This window comes from Ambystoma mexicanum, chromosome 3p, assembly GCF_040938575.1.
Source record: "Ambystoma mexicanum isolate Mex_15411 chromosome 3p, UKY_AmexF1_1, whole genome shotgun sequence".
NCBI classification, from domain to species: domain Eukaryota; kingdom Metazoa; phylum Chordata; class Amphibia; order Caudata; family Ambystomatidae; genus Ambystoma; species Ambystoma mexicanum.
The window spans coordinates 417,822,280-417,843,225 of record NC_090925.1 but is presented as its reverse complement, the minus strand read 5'-3'; the positions used below and the strand labels follow the sequence as shown (position 1 = coordinate 417,843,225).

General features: G+C 47.9%; 1 protein-coding gene across 1 annotated transcript in view; it reads left to right on the top strand.

Annotated features, from left to right (window-relative positions):
- The first annotated feature begins 9,988 nt into the window (after nt 1–9,988).
- Nucleotides 9,989–20,946, top strand: part of RBM38 (RNA binding motif protein 38) — a 29,547-nt gene continuing 18,589 nt past the window's right edge. The window contains exons 1-3 of the mRNA XM_069651099.1: nt 9,989–10,368; nt 12,112–12,235; nt 12,632–12,686. Coding sequence (XP_069507200.1) covers nt 10,159–10,368; nt 12,112–12,235; nt 12,632–12,686 — 389 coding nt within the window. The 5' untranslated portion in view covers nt 9,989–10,158. The remainder of the gene's footprint in view (nt 10,369–12,111; nt 12,236–12,631; nt 12,687–20,946) is intronic.

The following is a 20,946-nucleotide window of genomic DNA, read 5'->3' as shown; positions in this document are numbered from 1 at the left end:
CCAAGAATCCAGGTCATCTTGCAGAGCTTCATTGTTCTTTATACCAAAAAAGGACTCAGCAGAACTCAGACCCTGCATAGATTACCGGGGGCTTAATCAGGTAACGGTTAGAGACCGCTACCCCATGCCCTTGATAAGGGACGTTCTGGAAGCAGTTCAAGGAGCACAATTCTATACCAAATTGGATCTCAGAGGAGCCTATCATCTTTTGAGGATCCGTAAGGGTGATGAGTGGAAGACTGCATTTCGGACCCCTTTAGGTCTCTTCGAATATAGGGTGATGCCGTTCGGGCTTGTGAATGCTCCCGCCATATTCCAGCGGTTTATGGACAGGATATTTTCAGACTTATTGTTTGTGTCAGTAGTGGTTTACTTGGATGACATTTTGGTGTACTCACGCAGCCTTCCAGAACACAGGGATCAGGTCAAGGAAGTATTATTCCGTTTACAGGCCAACCAACTATTAGTCAAGCCCGAGAAGTGTACTTTTGAAGCCAGGTCAGTATCTTATCTGGGCTTTATTCTCTCTGCAGCAGGAGTACAGATGGACTCAAGTAAGATACGTGCTATCCAAGACTGGAAAGAACCCCAAAATGTCAAGGAGATACAGAGATTCCTAGGGTTGGCGAACTTTTATAGACAATTCATTCCAAATTTTTCCCAGCTAGTACAACCCATCACTCATTTGCTTAAGAAGGGCGTCAAGTTTTCATTTGATCAAGACCAGAGGGAGGCCTTCAAGCGTTTAAAGGAACATTTCTCTACAGCCCCTATTCTAGTCCAGCCAGATCAGAACCGACCCTTTGTCCTTGAGACTGATGCCTCAGCTGGAGCAGTAGGAGCGGTGCTATTACAAGAGGCAGAGGACGGACTGGAACATCCAGTTGCCTACTATTCAAAAACGTTGTCTAGCAGTGAGCAGAACTACTCAGTCCTCGAAAAGGAACTATTGGCCATGAAGCTGGCATGTCAAGAATGGCGCCATTTGCTGCAAGGGGCAAACCATAAGTTCCTTATTCGCACTGACCACAGGAATTTAAAGGTACTCCAACAAATGGAATGCACCAATTCCCGCCATGCCCGCTGGGCATATTATTTCTTACAGTTCGATTTTTGTCTTACCTACATACCTGGTACCGAAAATCATGTTGCCGATGCCCTATCCCGAAGCCAAGGTGAAGAACCCACCAAGATCCAGGGTCATGAATTACTGCTTTCTAAGGCACTGGGAGTGTCCACCGTGATCCCTTTCTTGCATGAACTTATGGAGCAATATAAAGAGGAAGAAGCACTGCCCCGATCAGTCATTCAAGACCCGAACGGTTTGTACTACCTAGGGAAGGCTCTCTATATCCCTTCTAAGACCCTGCAGAGCCAGATACTCAAGTGGTGCCATGACTCTCAGTTGTCGGGTCATCCTGGCATACGCAAGACACGGGATCTCATATGTCGACAATTTTGGTGGCCCACTCTCCGCAAGGACGTAGACAAATACGTCTCTTCGTGCCCGGTGTGTGCCAGTAGCAAAAATCCTACAGGGAGACCAATTGGCTTGCTACAACAGCCAAAAGTACCAGGAAGGGCTTGGGAACATATCTCCACAGACTTTATCGTGGAGCTACCCTTCTCAAAGGGAATGAATACCATCATGGTAACTATCGATTCCTTTAGCAAACTGGCACATTTTTCAGCCTTATCCCATCTACCATCGGCTCCAGAGATGGCAGCAGTATTCCTAAGGGACATTGTCAGACTACATGGCCTGCCTAGGACTATAGTCTCGGACAGAGGATCCCAATACACCTCTAGATTCTGGACCACCTTATGCCAACAGCTAGGCATCGACAAAGCGTTGTCATCAGGTTACCATCCACAGAGCAATGGTCAGACCGAGAGGCTAAACTCTACTCTTGAACAGTACCTTTGATGTTTTTGTTCTAATAAGCAAGAAGATTGGGTTTCCTTTCTCCCTCAGGCGAAATTCGCCTATAACAATGCTCTTCATACATCCATCAAAATGAGCCCATTCCTCTGTACTTACGGGTACCATCCTAACCCCTTGCCATGGTTAGGTTTGCCTTCCACCAGGACACCTGCTATTGATAGCTTGTTGGTGGAGCTCCTAGAAGTTCAGAAGACTGCCAAAAGGGCCCTGGAGTCCAGCAGACAGATGCACAAGAAATGGGCAGACCGGAGGAGAAGTAGTAATCCGGCCTGGAAGCCCAACCAGTTAGTCTGGTTGTCCACAAGGTTTTTGCCAAAATGGGTCCATGCTGGCAAATTTGCACCACGATATATAGGGCCTTTCTCCATTCTCGCTCAGATTAACCCGGTGGCTTACAGACTTAAACTACCGGACAGACTCCGAAGGGTGCATCCAGTCTTCCATACCTCTTTGCTCAAAGAATACCAGACGGACCCGTATGCACGAAGACTGTCTAACAAGAAACCTTTACACCCACCTGTTCAAGAGGAGTATGAGGTGGCTTATCTGGTGGACTCACGATACCGTAAGGGAAGACTTCAATATCTGGTACACTGGAAGGGTTATCCTCCGGAAGAGAGAACGTGGGAACCTAGAGGTCATCTCCATGCTCCTAGGCTCATTCAACGTTTCCAACGCCTCCACCCGGGGAAGCCCGGAGGGCCCCCGAAGGGAAAGGGGTATACTGTCAGGATTCGTCCATGGAAGCTGTGGAGCTCATGGCGTCTCCAATAATAGTATACTTCGTCTAGTCCTCACCCAACATGGCGTCGCTGGGCTATAAGACACAACCAGGCCCCCTTTCCGGCGCGTTGTATCTGTGTTTCCTTCAGACTCTTCAACGCTGCGAGCTACGGATCGTCCTTCCACAGTTCTTCTTAGAGTTTCCCGCTTAGCCCTTGGCTTCCCTTCCTTCAGTTCACTCTGTCCTTCATATCTTGTATTCTCTCCCTTCTCGCCTGTGTTCCAGTTTCTGCCTTCCCCTGTTATATTCTTTCTGTCCTGTCCGCTCGTTTCGCACGTACTCGATGTTTCTGCAGCGGTATTGTTTCTGTTTTCTTTCCTTGACCGCGGCACTGTTTTTCCCTTTTCATTTCACAGCGCCGCGGCACCCCCGTCTTGTTTGCGGTCGCGGAGCTGTTTATTTTGGCGTCCGCGATCACGACTTGGGTATCTTCACTCTCTGGGTTCTGCCAGAGCTCTCGGTAAGTGGGAACTGTTTCTATATATATATTCCCTTCTTCAGACTCCCATCGAAGTCCAAGCTTCCTTATACTGTTTTCCGCATCAACACCGGAAGTTGCTCAGAAAAGACTCCGATTTATCTACAGTCTTTGACTATCCATCTCAAGGAAGAAATACATCCGACCAGGGTTTTTTGTGCCTTTTTGGCTTTTTCCCTGCCATTGGAGGTTTGGCTCCTCGGGGTTCCCCTTGGGCAGGTGTTCCTTCCCTGTCAAGGTGGCCTCTGAGGGAGCCAGGCCTTATTTACGCGATAAGAAGAAGAAGACATCCCAAAGACAGTTGCCTGCCGAAGACAAGAAAGCTAGGAGAAGACCCACCACAGAAACCAAGGACAACATCTCAGAAGGGTCAGGTGAGGAGGAGGTTGGGAAAGGAGGTTACTCACCTGGTGAATTTGACATCAACCCCCAGGCATGGTCACTATTCCCCCACCAGACCCCAATAATTATGACATACACTGGCTTGACTTAGATGCAGACGATGGCTGCATATATATGACATGCACCCCTGAGCAATATCTGCAAGCTTGGGAGCGCTTGCGGTCTGTGTGCAAAGCGTGGGTGTCCAAGAAAGGGACACTGCCATATTTAGAAGCTGAGAGGTTGGAAAGGGAAAGAATGGAGAATGGAGAAAGACGATAGAGAGCAAATGGCATGGGAGTTCATTAACATAGATTTAACAAAAGGGGGGAATGTTAGGGAGCAGGGACGATCGTCCAGGCCCCCAAGAGGTTTCGGGTGAGGCGAAGGCATAAGAGTGTGTTGTGGGTACTTGGGAACGTCTTAGGGGTGAGGGGGTGCCGCTGGAAACTGCATTTTGGGTAGCATAGTATATGTTTGAGTGTAGATTGTGCTGGGACGGAGACGCCATCTGAGAAAGCAGAAGCATTTTGAAATTGAGGCCTAGCACCGTGCTGCAGCCAGGACAGTAGGTTCGGGCCCAGAATATCAAAATCAGTGTAGGCACGACAGTTTGGGTTGCAGCGTAGACAGCAGTGATAATGACCAAATCCGTGGAGGTTTATAAGCCACTCATTGATTCATATTGTTAGCAAGTGTATGCCAGAAAAAATGCACCCTGCAAGACCATCAGGGGGCCGAGAGCTCCCTGGGAGAAGTTATCCCACAAGAAGGAGGGCACAGGCCTCCGACCTTCACCAGTCCAAATCCTAAGTTATAGTGGCCAGCTACCCCCATTCAGAGACCCTCACATTACAGTGTACCAACCAGGCTCAGTCCAGCAACCAAAAAACGGTTAGCATATCAATCTATCAGAAAGATCACAGCAGTAAGAAGAATTTGCCCAAACTGGGTCTCTGTGATTTGTGCTGAGAGGTGACAGAGGGGGAAGGTAACAAATCTAAAACCAGGGTGGGAAGAGTTGGAATGGCGCCGACGTGTCTGCGATTGAGCTGGGGTTTGTAAGTAATTGTGCCCATATCTGCAGTACCAGGTGCACATTAGGCCTTAGATAGAGAATGCAATGCTGTGTGCCTAATTGGTAATTAGGAACTTCTCACCTGGTGACGCACGGAGAAGAACCCCATTTGTATGAAGATGAGCAGATGGAGCTGGAACCAATGACCTGGCATCCTGTATGGAGCAGGATGCCAGGGTCGCACCAACCAACTATGTGGATTTGTACCGTATACAGTGTACATCAGCTGTGATGCTTTTTACCAACTAATGCTTGTACTAATTTTGCCAGAGCGCTCCGTGGCAGGAGAGTACTTTGCTATTGCGTACCTATTTTTATGAGAATACACCTTGTTCTCCTTGCAAGAGGTGTGCTGGGCCTTTTTCCCCAGTGGGTTTGTATTTTTTCTGGTGTGAGCATTTAGTGGCTTCTTTACACATGGCTGGCCAAAGAAGCCAATGAGGTGCATTATATGTGTATATTAAATAAGAATGGCGATACCTGCAAGCCCTCGGCCAATACACAAGACAAAGAATATCGCATTTGGAGGTAGGCCCAAGACCTAACCCCTAATGTTCCAAAAATGATAAAAACATTTAAGTGCATCTGGAGCCACAACCAAAACCTCTGACAAGCAAGGGAATAGGATGAAAGTATCAATTGAGTTGAAGGCCGCTGATAGATATAACAGCATCGATAAACACACAGTCTCCATGTCAGCCACATCCAGTTTATTGTCGCAGGCCTCCCCAATGAAGAGTCTGTTCAATGGCAGGACCTGAACTCTTAATGGGTATAAAAAATCAAATCCTCAAGATGTCTTTGTAACTGTCTCACAACCTGTGCCCAATATTTTATCAAGAGGTGGCAGTTAGGACATTGGGGATAGTTGATGTGGACAACAGCACACAAGGTTGCATTTATTTTACCAACAATCTTGTATGCTCTTTTTTATTAACCTAGAACCACTCCCTCTCATGGTGAGCTATTACAAATCCTCATTATGGAGGGGGATAACTCTTCTGCTCTAGCCTTCAGAATGCAACCTCAAACACTACCTGACTCAGTCGGTTTTAAGGACCACGACAACTGGGGGCAGGGGGGTAGAATCAAAATGTACATTAGAAGGCAGTACATTTGGGGCAGCATATGGGCTTAACAATCATACTGATATCATACTGATACATTCCTTTATAGCGACAATTATCTGAATAACTTGACTAGGATTTGGCACAGGGTGAGCAAGAGGGGGAAGAGGTACCTTACTGAGGCTAGAAGTAAGACACATTTGCATCACTTGACATTATTTCTGAGGGTGATAGTCATCTTTCAAGATTACTTTTTGCCAAAAGGAGTGTTTAGCTCTTCAGGTGGCTTGCTTTGTGGCATTTTTTCAACGTGGTGCTAACACCTGATCTGACGGGCCGGATCGGCTGTTATCAACCAGGGACCAGAGTTAAAGGCCTGAGTGGAGCGAGGGCCTTGGAAGAGGGTCTCTGGGCCGATAACACCCGAACCGGCACTCCGGAGAGGGTGTTCAGACCATTAGCACCCCTGGTTACCAAAGCAGTAACTCAGGGGGTTTAAAAAATAAAGGCATCTTCATTCATTGAGCGGGAAGCCGTACGCGCCCCGTTCAATGAATGAAAATACTGTCCCAAGATGGTTGCCATGAATATTGGAGGCGGAGCTCCATATGGAGCCCCTCTTCCATTTCCATGGCGGACATGGATCCGAAGCAGTAGTGCGGCAGAGGGGTTGCCGCCGCCGCCGAAGAGAACAGGTAAGTGAGGTGGATGGAACATAAAAAAATAACGTTAAGGGATGGTGGGGGAATGATGGTGCTGCAGGCAGGGGAACCAGCCTTCAGGTTCAATGGAACGCGGGCTGAGATTTATGGTTTCAGCCAGCGATCAAAGGAACCTGATTGGCTGCTCCCCACACCCCGGGTGCTAAAGCAGCTTTAAAGATATTTTTAAGTCGGTTGTCAAAGTTTTCTCTCCATTTCCGTTCAGCCTATTTACATGGGTGTTTCAGAGGGTATGTTATGTTGCAAAAATTGTATACTGTGCCTATCACCAACAAAGTGGTCAATTAGGGGTAAACCCAGAGGATGTATGGTTTTAACAGGTTCTTTTATTTCTTATTAAAATGTTTTGTTTGCTTTTACAAACTTTTCATTTATATTCTCAAACAGGTGCTTTTATCTTAAATGAGCAGTTTTATTAGCCGCAGTAGTTACAATATTGATGAGAAAATCCTGATGTCTACAACACTCTTCTGTAGGCCATCTCTCCTCCAAAATTCGATGGAGATCTTGTGTGAGGTCACTTATTGTCCACAAATGGGTCAGGGCCTAAATATGTATTTAAAACTGTGCCTGGTGTGTGCTCCGTTTCAATTGAGTTGGTCCACTCACTGGGCTCCTCTGCAAAAGAGAGGAGTGACGTTAGCATGGTCTGCCCTTCAGATCGACTTTCCCCTTTTGCAATTTTTATTTCCCACATCTTGGTCATTACCTCACTGGTTTTGAGGGAGGCGGAACTAAGAAAAGATGTGGTTGAGCTAATGACCAAGATGTGTGAAATTCTCAGAATTAAGAGGAAGTTGCATTTTGCCTCCCACCCAGCTTCCAGCTGAGCGAGTGTATCTCTACGATTTCCAAAGGAACCAATCAAAAGTGTGCAATTCCTACTGGTAAGGGACTTTTGATGTCACAGATAAGATATCTCCTGTTACCAGTAAAATAAAATTTGCAAAAGGGGAACAGACAGAGGAAAGACGGGTCCACGTGAACCGCTGAAGACCTGTCATCCACGGAATGCTGTTCAACGGATTGAGAACTCAGTTCATCCTCCAGATGAGACGGCTTCTGAATGAAAAGGAATCTGTGAAAAATGGCAAGCATGAATGTTTAGAAGAATGGGTGAATGTTTGTGTAATGATTAAAACAAAACGAAAATTATGTTAAGTAATATTTGTGGAATTCTATGTAAAGTTTAGAATAGGAGATAGGAAGCGTAAGGAAATATGTAAAATGAAAACTCTACCCGGGGTCCACTGCTTAAACAAATAGTGTAATCTTACTGTGACTTAACTGCAGAAAGTGGGGTCATTAAAGTGACTGGGTTCACGCTATTTGAAAAAAAGTCTGCCTTACAATGGGGCAGATTTCACGATTTTAGAGACAAAATATTGCCTTCTTGTGCTCCTCTATTAGTGGCCGCCCGCGGCTGCCATCTAGAATTACGTTATTGTTGTTGTGACTCTGCCTCTGTTTCCAAATCACTTTGTTTGTCAGGCAGATCTACAGTCTCAACAGCCAGCCACTGCATCGTAGATTACAGTGTAGCAGACTAACATTAATTTCCTGCCCTGTTGCTACCAGTCACAGAAGTTGCCTTACCAAATGAGAGAACTAGCCGGTAAGATAGCTCAGCGGGTTGAGCGCTTGCTGCTGAGATCTGAGTGGAATCTGCAGGTTTGAATCCAGGCAAGGCCAAATCAGTCTTTCATCCTTCCAATGTCAATAAATGAGTATCAATTTCGGTTGGGTGATATTGTATGTAGATATGTGCTCTCTAAAGCACTTTGGATTAAGGTGCTATATAAATAAACACATTATCATTAACACATCATTACTATCCCAAATGAATTAAACTGTTTAATTTGCTTGGTTATCATGGGTTATTGAGTCTTGCATAACACATCTCCCCTTTTCACTCTTTCTTGGTGCTTCAGTATCTGTAAGCAGTGGGCTAGGGGACTGGCAGGTCAGGACAAGAATGCTTTGTTGCAATGTTGATGTGTGCAGATCTGAAAAGGTAAGGCTGTCTGTGGTGAGCAAGATTTAGCTATTTTGTAATTTGTCTAGAACAGTAGTCCATTTGCACCCCAGGTTGCTAACATAAATTGTTTGTGTGGTTGACTGTGGTATCTAATGAGTGTGGTGAGTTGAATTGCTGTGTATTTGGTGGATTAGCGGGTTGTTAAGGGAAATTTAGTGTAGCCCTTTATCTTTGGTCGGTGTATATTTCATTGTGTAACCTATGTTGTTTTGCTGCTGGAGTTGTGTGGTGAGATATGTTGTTAGACTAAGGGATACTTTCTCAGGTGACACTATACCATAACACAGGTTTAGGGCACACAGTATCTAGTCAGTTTCCTCAGACGTCCCTTCTCACTGCCCACTGACACCTCAAAGATACTGCAACTGTAGTGCCAATTAGACTTACACAGGAGTATGATACAATGCAGCTAGATAAGCATCAAGAACTACCAACTGAGAATTCCAGCATTGAACCATATCACAACCACAGCAATACCATTCTGGAAGTTTTCATCACCATGTGCATTTCGTGTTCAAAACCGAACATGTTTTCGCGCAATCTCACTGGTTGAATAGCCATTAAATTGCACCATTGGTTGCTAATTTGACACTAGTTCCCAAAAATATTCCCTTGGCACTTTGGGAATGGGGCAACATTCAAGATGTGCATTTTAAGTGTAACAATGTGGAGCTAAGGATCTTGGCAAGAACGCATGCTGGACTGCAAATTACTTAGCATTTTGTCAGTGGTGGTTTTGCTGTACGTATGTTATCTGCCCATCAACATCCGAAAACCAAAATCCCTACTCTGCCTACTACAAGCGGGTGGTATATATTTACTTGGATTCCAGAAATAAACGTAATAAAAGAATAAGCTGTTCACAGGCGTGTATGCTATTTCTATGACTGCTTGTTTGCTTGTTCTGTGACTGCTTGTTTCCTTGTAATGCAAGGAAGTGAAATTGGCCCACTGGGCTAATTTCACTTCCTGACAGTTACACCTTCATCTACTAAAAGAGTTGCCACTGCCTTGCTGCCAGTTCACGTCCGCTGACGCCATTTCCTATTCTATAGCAATTCAATATGCTGCCCTCCCCTCCCCCACTTTACTGTTGGGGGCGTGTTCTCTGCCCCCCAAACCCCCCGCATGAATACTCATTTGCCTTCAGATATTTTCCCCTAGTCTGTTCGCCTCTCTAATATTTTCCCGTAGCCCTCGACCGTTAATGCATTAATTTCTTAATTCAGAAAACTCATTCCTAATCAGGCGTTTGCGGGTTGCAGCCCTTTTTTGCGCTCGCCTCTTATTTACTCTCAGTCCCGGTTCTCTCGAGCAGTTCCTCATTGCTCTGGCTCTGGGCAATGCCATGCATGGTCTTCCTCTCTGAACTACAACTCCCGTGCAGCGCGTGCGTCGGCGGGGCTCGCCGTTCATTGGCTGCCTGCACAGGTGGTGGGCGGGGCTGGCCCGGGAGAGGCGCGGCTCAGTTCAGTACAAAGCTTGTTGTGGTCTTGCGACTGCATACTGGTTTACGGTGGCGGCAGGAGCTGTGCTGTTACGCGCATGGGTATTCGCGCTTTTTGAGGATTACTTCCAGCGGGTGACTCTCCCCTGCCCGGCCGGAGCCCGCTTCCCCCTGCCTGCACAGAGTGCCCGCTCCCGGGACTCCCCGGGCTCTGTCTCATGCTCCTCCAGCGGCTGCCGCTGCACAGCCCCCCCGCCACCATGCACACGCTGCAGAAGGACACCACCCTGACCAAGATCTTCGTGGGCGGCCTCCCCTACCACACCACCGACGCCTCGCTCAGGAAGTACTTCGAGGTGTTTGGGGACATCGAGGAGGCCGTGGTCATCACCGACCGGCAGACCGGAAAGTCCCGGGGCTACGGCTTTGTAAGTGCAAGACCCCGGCGCAGCCCTTGGGATATGGCACTGTGGATGCATGGCTTGGGATGGACTGGGCAGACTTGTGGCGCTGCATAGCGCGCAGTATGCAACTGCGGGTGACGAGGACTATTGCTCTGGCGGTGGCACCCAGGGAGACGTTTCAACTTGGACAAAGGCTTGCGTTTTGAACTGTAGATGGCACATTGGTTCTGCTCCCGTGCCCACAAGGCACTTTTGACATGGAAGCGTGGCTGGGGGAGGGGTTCTAAATAGTCATGGCATGTTCTTTGTGCACCATGGGGGGGGGACTTTCAGCACTGGATTTCCAATGTCAGTACTGTAGCGCCCCTTCCCCCCCCCCTATAAGCTCCAAAGAGCACCGGTCCTAGACAGTCGCCGTTTACTAATTTACAGTGGGGCAGCTCCTATACGCTCCAAGGCAACCTCTTGTGTCCCTCAGGCCACATTGCCCGGGGGTCGGTAATACCCACTTGACATTCTATGTTGCGAGGATCACCCAGATGCGCCGTCATGTTTCCGGCCCCCCTCGTGCGTTCTGCTCCTGGGTTCCGGTATGACTCGTGTGGTCCTTTTTAGGTTCTAGATGTACCTTCATTTCACCCCTCCTGGGGTTTAAACAGTTGGAAATTAAGTAAACTGGCATGTGTTGCGCATGATGCAGCAGTCGCCACCTCTGCGTGCCCGGTATCAGTTCGCTGGGGGCGCTGGTTCCCCTTCTTTGTGCCTAGTCTATCTCCGCCCCTCCCCCACTACCTATTGTTTGAATGTTACTCGGTCTCCGCGCACAAAATAATAAATGGCTTCTCGATGGACTCTCCCTCCACCTCTACTCGCCGGGGTTTCCTGGGGAATTGTGTTCAGGCTGCGGAAGCGTGCACTGGGGGGCCGACATGGTGCTGTGCTGTGGGGGAGGGGGGCATGGTGCCAAGACAAAGAGGTTGTCATTACGCGTAGGACCCGTGCGCGGCTGCTCCTGGGTGAGGGCGTTCGTTTACGGGGGGGGGCTTTTTTATTCTTCGCGTCGCTGGCCCCCGGGCGCACTTGCGCAGCGCGGAAACAAAGAACTGATAGTCGGCGGGGCCTAGGATGCACCTGCCGCCTCCATGGCGCGCCTCTGCTGCTGTTCGTGTGTCATTCGCATGTCGGACGCCTGCTAACCCTGGGTACCCGTATCACTCATTTCCCCCTCAGACGGCCCTGCAGGCGAGGACCTTGGTCTTGAAATATGCGTGTGTCGGTAAACCACCCCCACTCCCCCCTACACCTTAACTGCGAATGGCAGATTAGGTTGCACGCGTGCAACATTACTTTCTATTTGCCTTATACTATATCAAGTTTTGTTTTTCCCGCTCGTTTAAGTATAAATTATCTTCCTAGAAATGTGTAGTAATATTCCAAATAAGCCGCTTAAATCGGATACTTTGTAAGCTCTTACATTTCGAGTAGTTGCACGTGGGTACAGACATGTCAAATCTAATTGTATTTAAACGCCACACACCTCCCAAATGGAACAACCCCTTCCTTGACGCGCGCGGGCCCTGCACCCCAACTGAATAGCGCGCCTTTCATCTACACTCGGAGTTTAAAAGCAGTCACCTGTTCTGTTCATTGTTTCAGGCTTGTGTGGCACGTTGCGCATGCATTCAGTGAACGCCCCCCCCGGTCCCTTTCAAACTGATGTTGGTTAAGAATCATTGAATACGTGGCTAATGTCGCCTTCTCTCTCAGGTGACCATGGTGGACCGAGCTGCAGCGGACCGGGCTTGCAAAGACCCCAACCCCATTATCGACGGACGGAAAGCAAACGTCAACCTTGCTTACTTGGGAGCCAAACCAAGGAACATCCAGAGCGGTGAGAACTGTGAGGGCCTCGTCATCATGTAGGCGAAATGTACACATCCGTGACTGCCTCCTGCGGGGGGCGGTGGTGGTGGGCTTGCCTCTTAAGAAAAGTACACATGGATAAATTGTCTGTAGCCGGGAGAACGCGTAATGTTAGCCACTGGAGTCCCCGCAGTTCTTATCATGAAAATAAATGTGTGTGTGCGCGCGCGCGCATTGCAGAGTCGTTTGCGACGCAGCAGTGGGGCACTAAGCTACATCTAAAGTGCGGGTGAATGAGGTTCACTTGGTCACCATGCGTTTCACTCATGGCGCGAAATCTACGCACTTTTCAAAATTATCCTTGCTTGACATCTCGACACAATGTGTATATGCTCTAAACGGACCTATTTTTCTGTTTTTAAAGGATTTACTATAGGCGTTCAGCAAATACATCCTGCCTTTCTACAGAGACCCTATGGGTAAGTGTTACATGTGTTGTGTGCATGTGCTGATCCTCTTAGCCGAATTGCCCCTCTTCAGTGAATGTGTAAATGTAATGCACGTGCCTCTCATGTTTATTCTACCGAGGTATATATTAATATTCAGGCTACTTCCGACCCAAATATTAGCCCATTTGAACAGGTGGGGAAGCATAACAATGTTAAAGTTTCGCGGCCTCCGCCTTTTTCACATGTGAGGGTGGGTGTCCGTGGAGGCTGCCCTCCACTCTTAAAAGGCCGAAGTTGCGCCTAAGGTAAGAGGCAAACTAGAACGGGGGCAGATGCATAGTGCTTGGGTAGTGTGCAAAAAGTGGCCTATTGTCCGCCTGTTTCTATGGCTTTATCCGTCCTCGTTTGCTCCCAGTCCTCTTTTTATGCCGCTAATGCGACCTGGCAGCTGTTCTGGAAAAGGCTAGTGGACCCCGGGCAGACAATGGGGGGCCTGTCAATGCGCTCCTCTGCTTTTGTGATTCCCGCAGTTGTGACTCATCGTTTCAGGAGTCTAATTACTTGGCGAAATATTGTTTTTTTTAAATGGGCAGGGCAAAAGGGATGGCAAATACAAATTGTTTTTTCGCCCTTAACCCAAGAACTGTTGGCACCTTTCTTCTGCGAGTTGTTATCCCAAGCCTTGTCGCTGACTTGCACTGCCGGATTCACTTTCTTTTGGTCCTGTGATCAGTGTACACAGTTTTGCCTATGCTAAGCCGGACTGTTGCCATAATACGTAGGTCTGTGTGCAGTTGACACACTGACTGTAGGCACTGCGTTGGTTCACCTGACAACTGGGCTGCTTTGCATGGGACCTGCATATGTTTCCAATGCGGACTCTTCCGAGCACTACACTGTCTCCTGGACACATTGAGGGTGCTGTGTGGGAGATGTCTTTGGTTTTTCACGCTGTGTTCTAAGCCTTTATATCAGTGTCGCCGTGTTTGTGAATGGGTGCTGCGGCCTCCACACATTGCTGGGAGCTACTTTGCCATTTTCGCAACATCGACTTGATGAGCATTCAAACTTGTCTTCGTTATGCACTTTATCACGAGGGTTACTTTGCCCAAACGATGCAAAGTGTAGTACAAACACAAGGGTCCATTAATGGGAAGACGTGGTGGCGACTCGGGTACTCTCTCGGCTGTGTAGTTAGTTATCCTCGCCACTTGCTCTTCATTGGAAGGTTTGGAAAGTGGTATGCAAAGCTCTCAGCATGGGGTGGTTTTTCCTGTGAATGATCGTTCATGTGCGCCCTCCGCCGGCCTGTCCTTTGAAGTCTGTGCTAATAAAAGCCTCTACACCCTCAACTGGGACAGGGCGGCCCAAACGTACTGTTAAAATATGAATGGCTCGGGCATTTGAATAAATTGGAGAGCCTGGTTTGATTGGCAGGCAAAGGGCGCTAGATGAAGGATGCATTGCTTGGCTGGGAGCAGGGCACACAGACCAGGGTGTGGAGTTGTGTTACACATTGTGCCACAAGTATCGGGTAACATAGGGTTTCAGTGTTTCCAAGTGGCCTGCTATTCGGACAATCCTTTAATTGCAGGAAGTGTGCTTGGCACCTGGCACACGTCGCTTGGCGAGAGGGCGTCCACGTGCACCGCTTTTTTTCTAACCTACATAAAGCAAGCTGTGGCTTTTTGTGCATTAGATTGACAGTAATTAAGTCGAAAGCGTGTCTGGAGAAGGTGAAGACGTGTGTGTCTTCATTGTCAACCTTTGGTGTTAATTATACCTCCACAGAAGGATGAATGAATGGTGTTTGTGCTATTTGTCAGGTTGTGCAGTAGGCACACACTACACCGAACTTGCTTACCGTTGTTTTGCAGTGTTAGTGAGATGTATGCAGATCTAGAACTGTGCAGCACCTGATCCATGAAATGGGCATGGCCGGGCGTGCTAGTGACCACCGGGGCCTCGGTGCTGCTTGGAAGACGGGCGTTAGTAGACACCGACGCTGGATACCTTGACGAGCCGGAAATCTACACTTTCCTCTTGCCTAGTTACCACTTTGATGGCTGAAGAGCCGTCCTTTACTTTTGTGTCCAATGCACCCTAGACTGAACATTGCTGTGCCTTGCAAGTTAAAGTATGAAACTGGCGGCTTGCTTTTCAGGGGTTCATGTCGAGGAAATGTCAAGCGAATAGTGTGCCTGGCTTTTTGCTTTATCCTGATCCAACTAAGCAAGAGTCACGCTAAATTGGCCTAAAAAGAAATTTGTGGCATAGTTGTGAGGTATTGCTGTAGCCAAAGCAGTGTGTATGGAATGTAAAGTTTACTCTGACAGCGGAGGTTAAGAGTGGTCTGATTACTTGGAAATTTCGCCTTGCTGGCTGGCTTTACAGATCGTGCTCCACAACAGATAATCCGGTGGGACATTGTTATTTTTCTAAGTATACACCCACAAGAACAGTCTGTCGGAAGAGGTCCGTGCAGTTGTCCTCACTAACTTTATGTAGAAGCAATCTCGTGGTTTCACAATGTATCCCAAACTGCATCCCACTCCAGGTGCTTTTATGTTGGGAATCTGAGGTACGGTTTTGTCGCTTCATTTGATATACATTTGTAATTGGCCCTATGGTTTCTTTTGTCCCTAGTGAGTTCTGTATTTTAGAATAATGCATGTACATTCTGCTGGATGGATGTATTAATGTGCATATTGTATGGTTGAACTTGTCTGTCTTTTTATGGGCGTTCTCTTGTTTTGGCAATTTGACGCTCAACAAGTTATGACGTCTCCCTCGTCTGTTTTGTGGTACCACCCTGCAGAACTAGCTTCAAGGCATTGTGGTGGCTGAACAAGGTGTGGGTGGGTTAAACTGGATACCCCACCCACATCCAGCTTCAGATTAACGAAGCGCACAGCTATGAAAGTTCCTACATTTCTAATTGCCATCTGACTCAGTAATGGCCACTCTGTTGGGAATATCTCGTGGATGGACGGGTCCTTACAGAGACTGTGCCACTGCATGTTGGTTAATTCTCTGCATTGAGTAAGTTTGTGTCCCTCATGCTTGCTACTCCCAAACACTTATGATTTAATGACTGGCTTCACACAGTGGCTGTGACTTGGGGCCATCTGGCTCAGAGTGGAGCCCTTTGTCTGTGTGACACCTCCAGCCACAGGTTCATATCTCTGCAGGGCCAACTAGTCCTTCAGCCTTCCAAAGTTGATATTGAGAAACCTTTTGTCGACCAATGCATGCTACCAGTCGTTAATATGTAGTGCTTGAGGGCTCGAAATATTTCTTAATACACCGTTTCCATGTCGGGGTAGTAGCTTGTCTGTCATTGTTGCCACCACCCACAACTGCCTCCCCCCTCCTGTGTCAATTTATTTGGGGTGGCTTCTATAATCCCACTGAATCATTCAGGTTGATAGGTGCACTACCCATTGCAGATGTGCGATTGACAAATGTCAATCAAAGTAACTTTTTGTCTTAATGTGGGCACGCTACTGTCGACAGGCTGATCTATCCTCAGAACATGGGGCAAATGTGCAATTCCTGTGGTTCTATGCAATGGAGGAATGCAGCCCAGCAATCCTTGCTGAGCTGGGGCTTGCATGTCAGTGCAGCAGGATCTTCCTTTGTAGTTTGGCAAATGCGGCAGTGGCCTTTTCCTAGCTTGGCCCTTGTGCTGTTACTGACTGGTGTCTGTCAGTTTGTCCCCTGTGCCACGTGCCCCTCAAATGGCTAGTGGATCCTATGTTTTTAACGAACAATGTTTGCACTGGTATGCCACACGCTCACTGAAACCATGAGCTAAGTATCCAAGACTATTGCAACAGCGCCTCGGTGCCCTTGGGCTGTTAGTGCATTTTACACATCTAAAATAAAAATCTGCCCCACCCTCACACACACCCCACTCCGGTCTTTCTGTAAAATGCAGAGGGAGACCCCAGCATCAGCCCCACGCTCCATCCAATATTGCTAAACCAGAACTTAACATCTTTTGTAGGGACAATGCGATAAAAGAAATCTTAAAAAATGTTTGAATATTAAACTGGATACCTGGCTACTGGCAGCAAAGTCTTGGGTGTATTTAACACCCAGTTGGCAGAATGGCGTGCACCTCATGCTGTCTACACAGCAGAAGACACATGGGCATAGCAGTGCGTGTAACTGGGTGGCACCTCCGAGTCCGAGATGCGTGTGCTGCACCACGAACACTGCCAAATCGGCATGATCGCCTGTCGGCAGAACTGCTTGCTTGCTGCTAGTAACCTCATCTGCTTTGTTGGCTGCCTCCCACCTTGCTGCAGCAGGGCCGGGTTGAAGCTGTGCAGGCAGGCTGGCGCAGTGTGCAGGCAGACTGGCGCAGTGTGCAGGCATGGCCAGCGAGTGACTCATCCTGGCTCATGAATAACGAGCCAGGCGTGGGTGAAGACGGGCTGATGCCGATGCACACTGTTGCTTGTTAATTTGACTAAGTTGCCACACCAGTCTGAGGAAAGTGTTGGTGCTCATAAATGAGTGGTAGGTTTCTCTGCAACACCACTACAAGCTGTGAATGATTGACCTGGCCATCTAGATCCTGTGCCAGCCCCTCCTCCCTCCTACCCATGCATGTGGTGGATGGTTGATCAGGACATGGAGTAGCTGGGCACATTTGTATGGTCTGTTTTCCTACCTGTGTATGCAGCTGTGTAGCACTTGGGAGTCTCTTGGCACCTGTTTTTATTTGGGATAGCCTTAAATGCTCGAGTTTGGCCATATTCATTTTTTTTTCTTCTACAAATAGAGGTGGCCTGTATGGCTTTACGCTTTCTAATGCTTGCGGCCAAACCTCTCGAAGTGTGGGTTACGAGTAGCCTTGGCCTGTCCATTGGAGCAACATGTCCGAGACTTGTCCAACCATTTAAATTTACAGCTTTAACAATTTGCAAATAGGCATGGTGAGTCGAATGCAATATCTAATCGTTCGCACGACCCCTTTCACCGTTTGTGGCTAAAATGGCCGGTATAGCCCATGGTAATTGCAGGGCTTTGAGGCCCGCCGTCTTTGTACAAATACCACAGCAACCTTCTTTGACCTGTATCAATGGTCTAGCTTTGTCTAATGGGGCAACATGTTGATGACCGATTACTTACTGGTAATTATAATTACTCAGTCTAGGTCTTCTTCGTTAGCCGTGACATCCCTCTTGGGGCTCATGGAAGACCCATAAGGAGGACCTGGGTTCGTTCTTGCACTCCAGCGTGACTTTATGCCAGATGTCACCTGAAGGCAGCTACCAGAGGTGTTGCCACATCCACCCTCCACGGGAAATTATATTGGGGTCCATACCCCCCGCCCCCATTTGCTGTGGAAGCTGCAAGTGGGCGTTCCTTTTTTGCAGCTGTCTTGCTTACCCGTGCAATAATAGGCCGTGAGCTTAAAAACGAAACCAAAGGTCTTCTGGTGGTTGTTGTAAGACGATGCTTGGCCTGTTGAGAAAGGGGCGGTGGCAGACACCAACTTCCTCAAAACTCCTACACTTGCGTTCACCTTGGTTTCATTTCCTCTTTTAACCAACTCGCGTAGGGGCGGGGTGCTGCCACAGACATCTGGCTGGCTCCTGCTTGGACACTATAGACTTGTGCAAGCAAGAGTTGTAATCTGAGACCGGTAGGACTGGTTCTGCCCCAGGCATGCTGGCCTCTGTGGCACTGCTGGTCCGGTAATGCCAAGTTCTACCAGGGTGTATGAGTTTGTGGTGTTAAGGGCCTTTGAAATACTCCCAACTCCTTTCCAGTAAATGTGGCCTAGCGCTGGGAGCCGTGCGTTGCGTGGGGTTCTGCTCTTGGGTCCATGTGATTTCAAGTTGGATTTTTGGCATGCCAGCGAGGCGGGACTTTCGCGAGCTCTGAAAGCCCGCCTTCTCGTGAGCGGTCTTGCATGGCTGTCAAAAGAGCATGACTAACCCCTCTTGGGCATATGTAAAACACGCGAGGAAGCCTCTCGGGCCGCTGCAGACGACCTCCATTGGCTGGAGAAAACACGTGACAGCCATTGAGCTAATGTGGAGATAGTCTGAATTCACTGTGAATACCGCGCACGTTTGGCATCGTCGTGGACACTCGGCTAAGTCTTGTGGCATGCTGTAGTTTCTGCAAATGCAAGGAGACCCTGTGGGCCCAGCTACCTCTGTACACAAAGTGCCCATCTGGCTGTGCAAAGATCTCCTTAGTGTCTGACACTGCTCCATCCACTCAATTTTACATTGAGCAGGAATGACACATAGAAGTCTGACCCATTCTAATATCTCTGCAAATGGCTGAAACGCCGTTCGGGGCACACGCTGGTTCTTATTTGAGTTATGTTTTTTTTTACATCATACTCTGATCCTGTTCTAAAACATATGGGTAAGGATGGCTCATTATTTTATATTTTTATTCTTTTTTTCCCGCATATACTCTTGGTTGGCTTGGCAGATGTCCAAATGAGCAATGTGCAGCATCTGTAGATTTCAAAACCAAAAGAAACATTTTTGGGATGTCCAACGCATTAAAAAAAATCTAAAACATCTGTATTTCCTGGCTTCCCCCACAATGGGGGCAGCGCCAGTGTCGACCCTTAACCTACGAACAAGTTGCTTAGGCTTCCATGAAAGAGGTGGCTAAGCCATTGATTTCATGTTAAAGTGCTGGCGGTGGCGGTGCCATTCAGCTAACCGTTTTCCTGGCCCCTTATTAAGTATTCGCTCGGGTGTCATTATGCCTCTGATTGGGCTGCCGAGGAGTTCTATGAGAAACACAAAACCCAATCTCATTTGAAACCTTTTGTCAAAAGGTAACGGTACAGGCCTTGTATTGGCTGCACCATGAAGCTCAACTCGGAGGTGCTACATCTCCACTCGTGAGGAGGTGCTACATCTCCACCTCGTGAGGAGGTGCTACATCTCCACCTCGTGAGGAGGTGCTACATCTCCACTCGTGACCCTAAACTAACCTGCTGGGAAGAGATGGTTACTGGTGGGCCAGATGTGTTCCTGAACCAGGACATGTCTGCCAGGTCCACCATGGCCCATATTTAGCCAGACACTGGACTCCATTGTGAACATTTGTAGTCAGTGGCGATGGTGACGTAACGTTCACGTTTACACACCCTAACAATTGCCTGCCTTTGGTATTAGACACACTTGTGTGTTGGCAGCTCTGGGTGTCCCTGATGTGTGGTTGGTGTCTCAAAATAAATGTTAGCGTAAAATGCTGGTGTCGCCTGCTTTTTGGGAGTCAAGTTCTCTTGAATCTGTTTTTCTTTTCTGCTAAAAATCCATCAGCTGGACTTCTGAAGGTGAGGGCCCGCTTGGACAAAGGTCGCAGCTATGTATAGCAGAGAGGAAGGGCCTCTACCATAGAACTAACCCACTGTGTAGGGTAGATTCATGGAAGGATTGCTGATATGAAGGAGCCTCGCGTTTGTTTAAAATGGGAGTTCGTCTCTGGTATTTGTTATAACCACTTGATCCGAAGCCGGGCAGTGCTTACGAGGTGGAATATCGTAAACGGGCACGGATAGAATAGCTCAGTGGCAACGCGCTCGTTTTGAAAGCAGGGGGCACAGAGCAACACAGGTTCGAATCCGGGTTCGCGTTTAGAAACTCAAACAATTCTAAACTCATGGAGGAATTTGCTGATGCCATGTAGGAGACAAATGAGCGCATTGTTCAGTGTAGTATTGCTGTTGTATTGAAGTAATGAGCAACGTCCATACTGTGCTATACTTGATACTCTTCACGCCATCTAATTGACTTTGGCGTCATTGTATATGGCGATAGAAAAGGGACACCCGAGACAGCATCCTAAAGGATCGGCGTGGCTGAAGGTGGCCAGTTGCTTATTGCTCCTGTTGCAGGAGCTTTTCAGGTTTCTGATGGCTGTCTGCAGAACACTGCTGCGTAGTGGGAGCGCTGGGTGTATTTCATCTTATTCCCCTCAACCGTGAACCTATCCCTGGGTTTACTAGCTTCTGTTGTTTGTTTTCATTTCCTTTGCTCTTCTATAGTCTTACTTGTCCATCTTCTATGATCTTGTCCATCTTAGTTGCTGTCCCTCCGGGTGGAGCTTGACTTGTGTTCGCGCGACCTTTAACATAACTATTCGGTATTTTATTTCAGAAGCTTGCTAGAACCGGACGACATGGTTTGAAAAACTGGGGCTCCAATGGCAACTGCAGTCAGGGCTCCAGATAAGGTTTTGAACTGTAGTATCGTACCCCACTGTTTTCTTTTCTACATTAGTTGTCCATACAGATCAG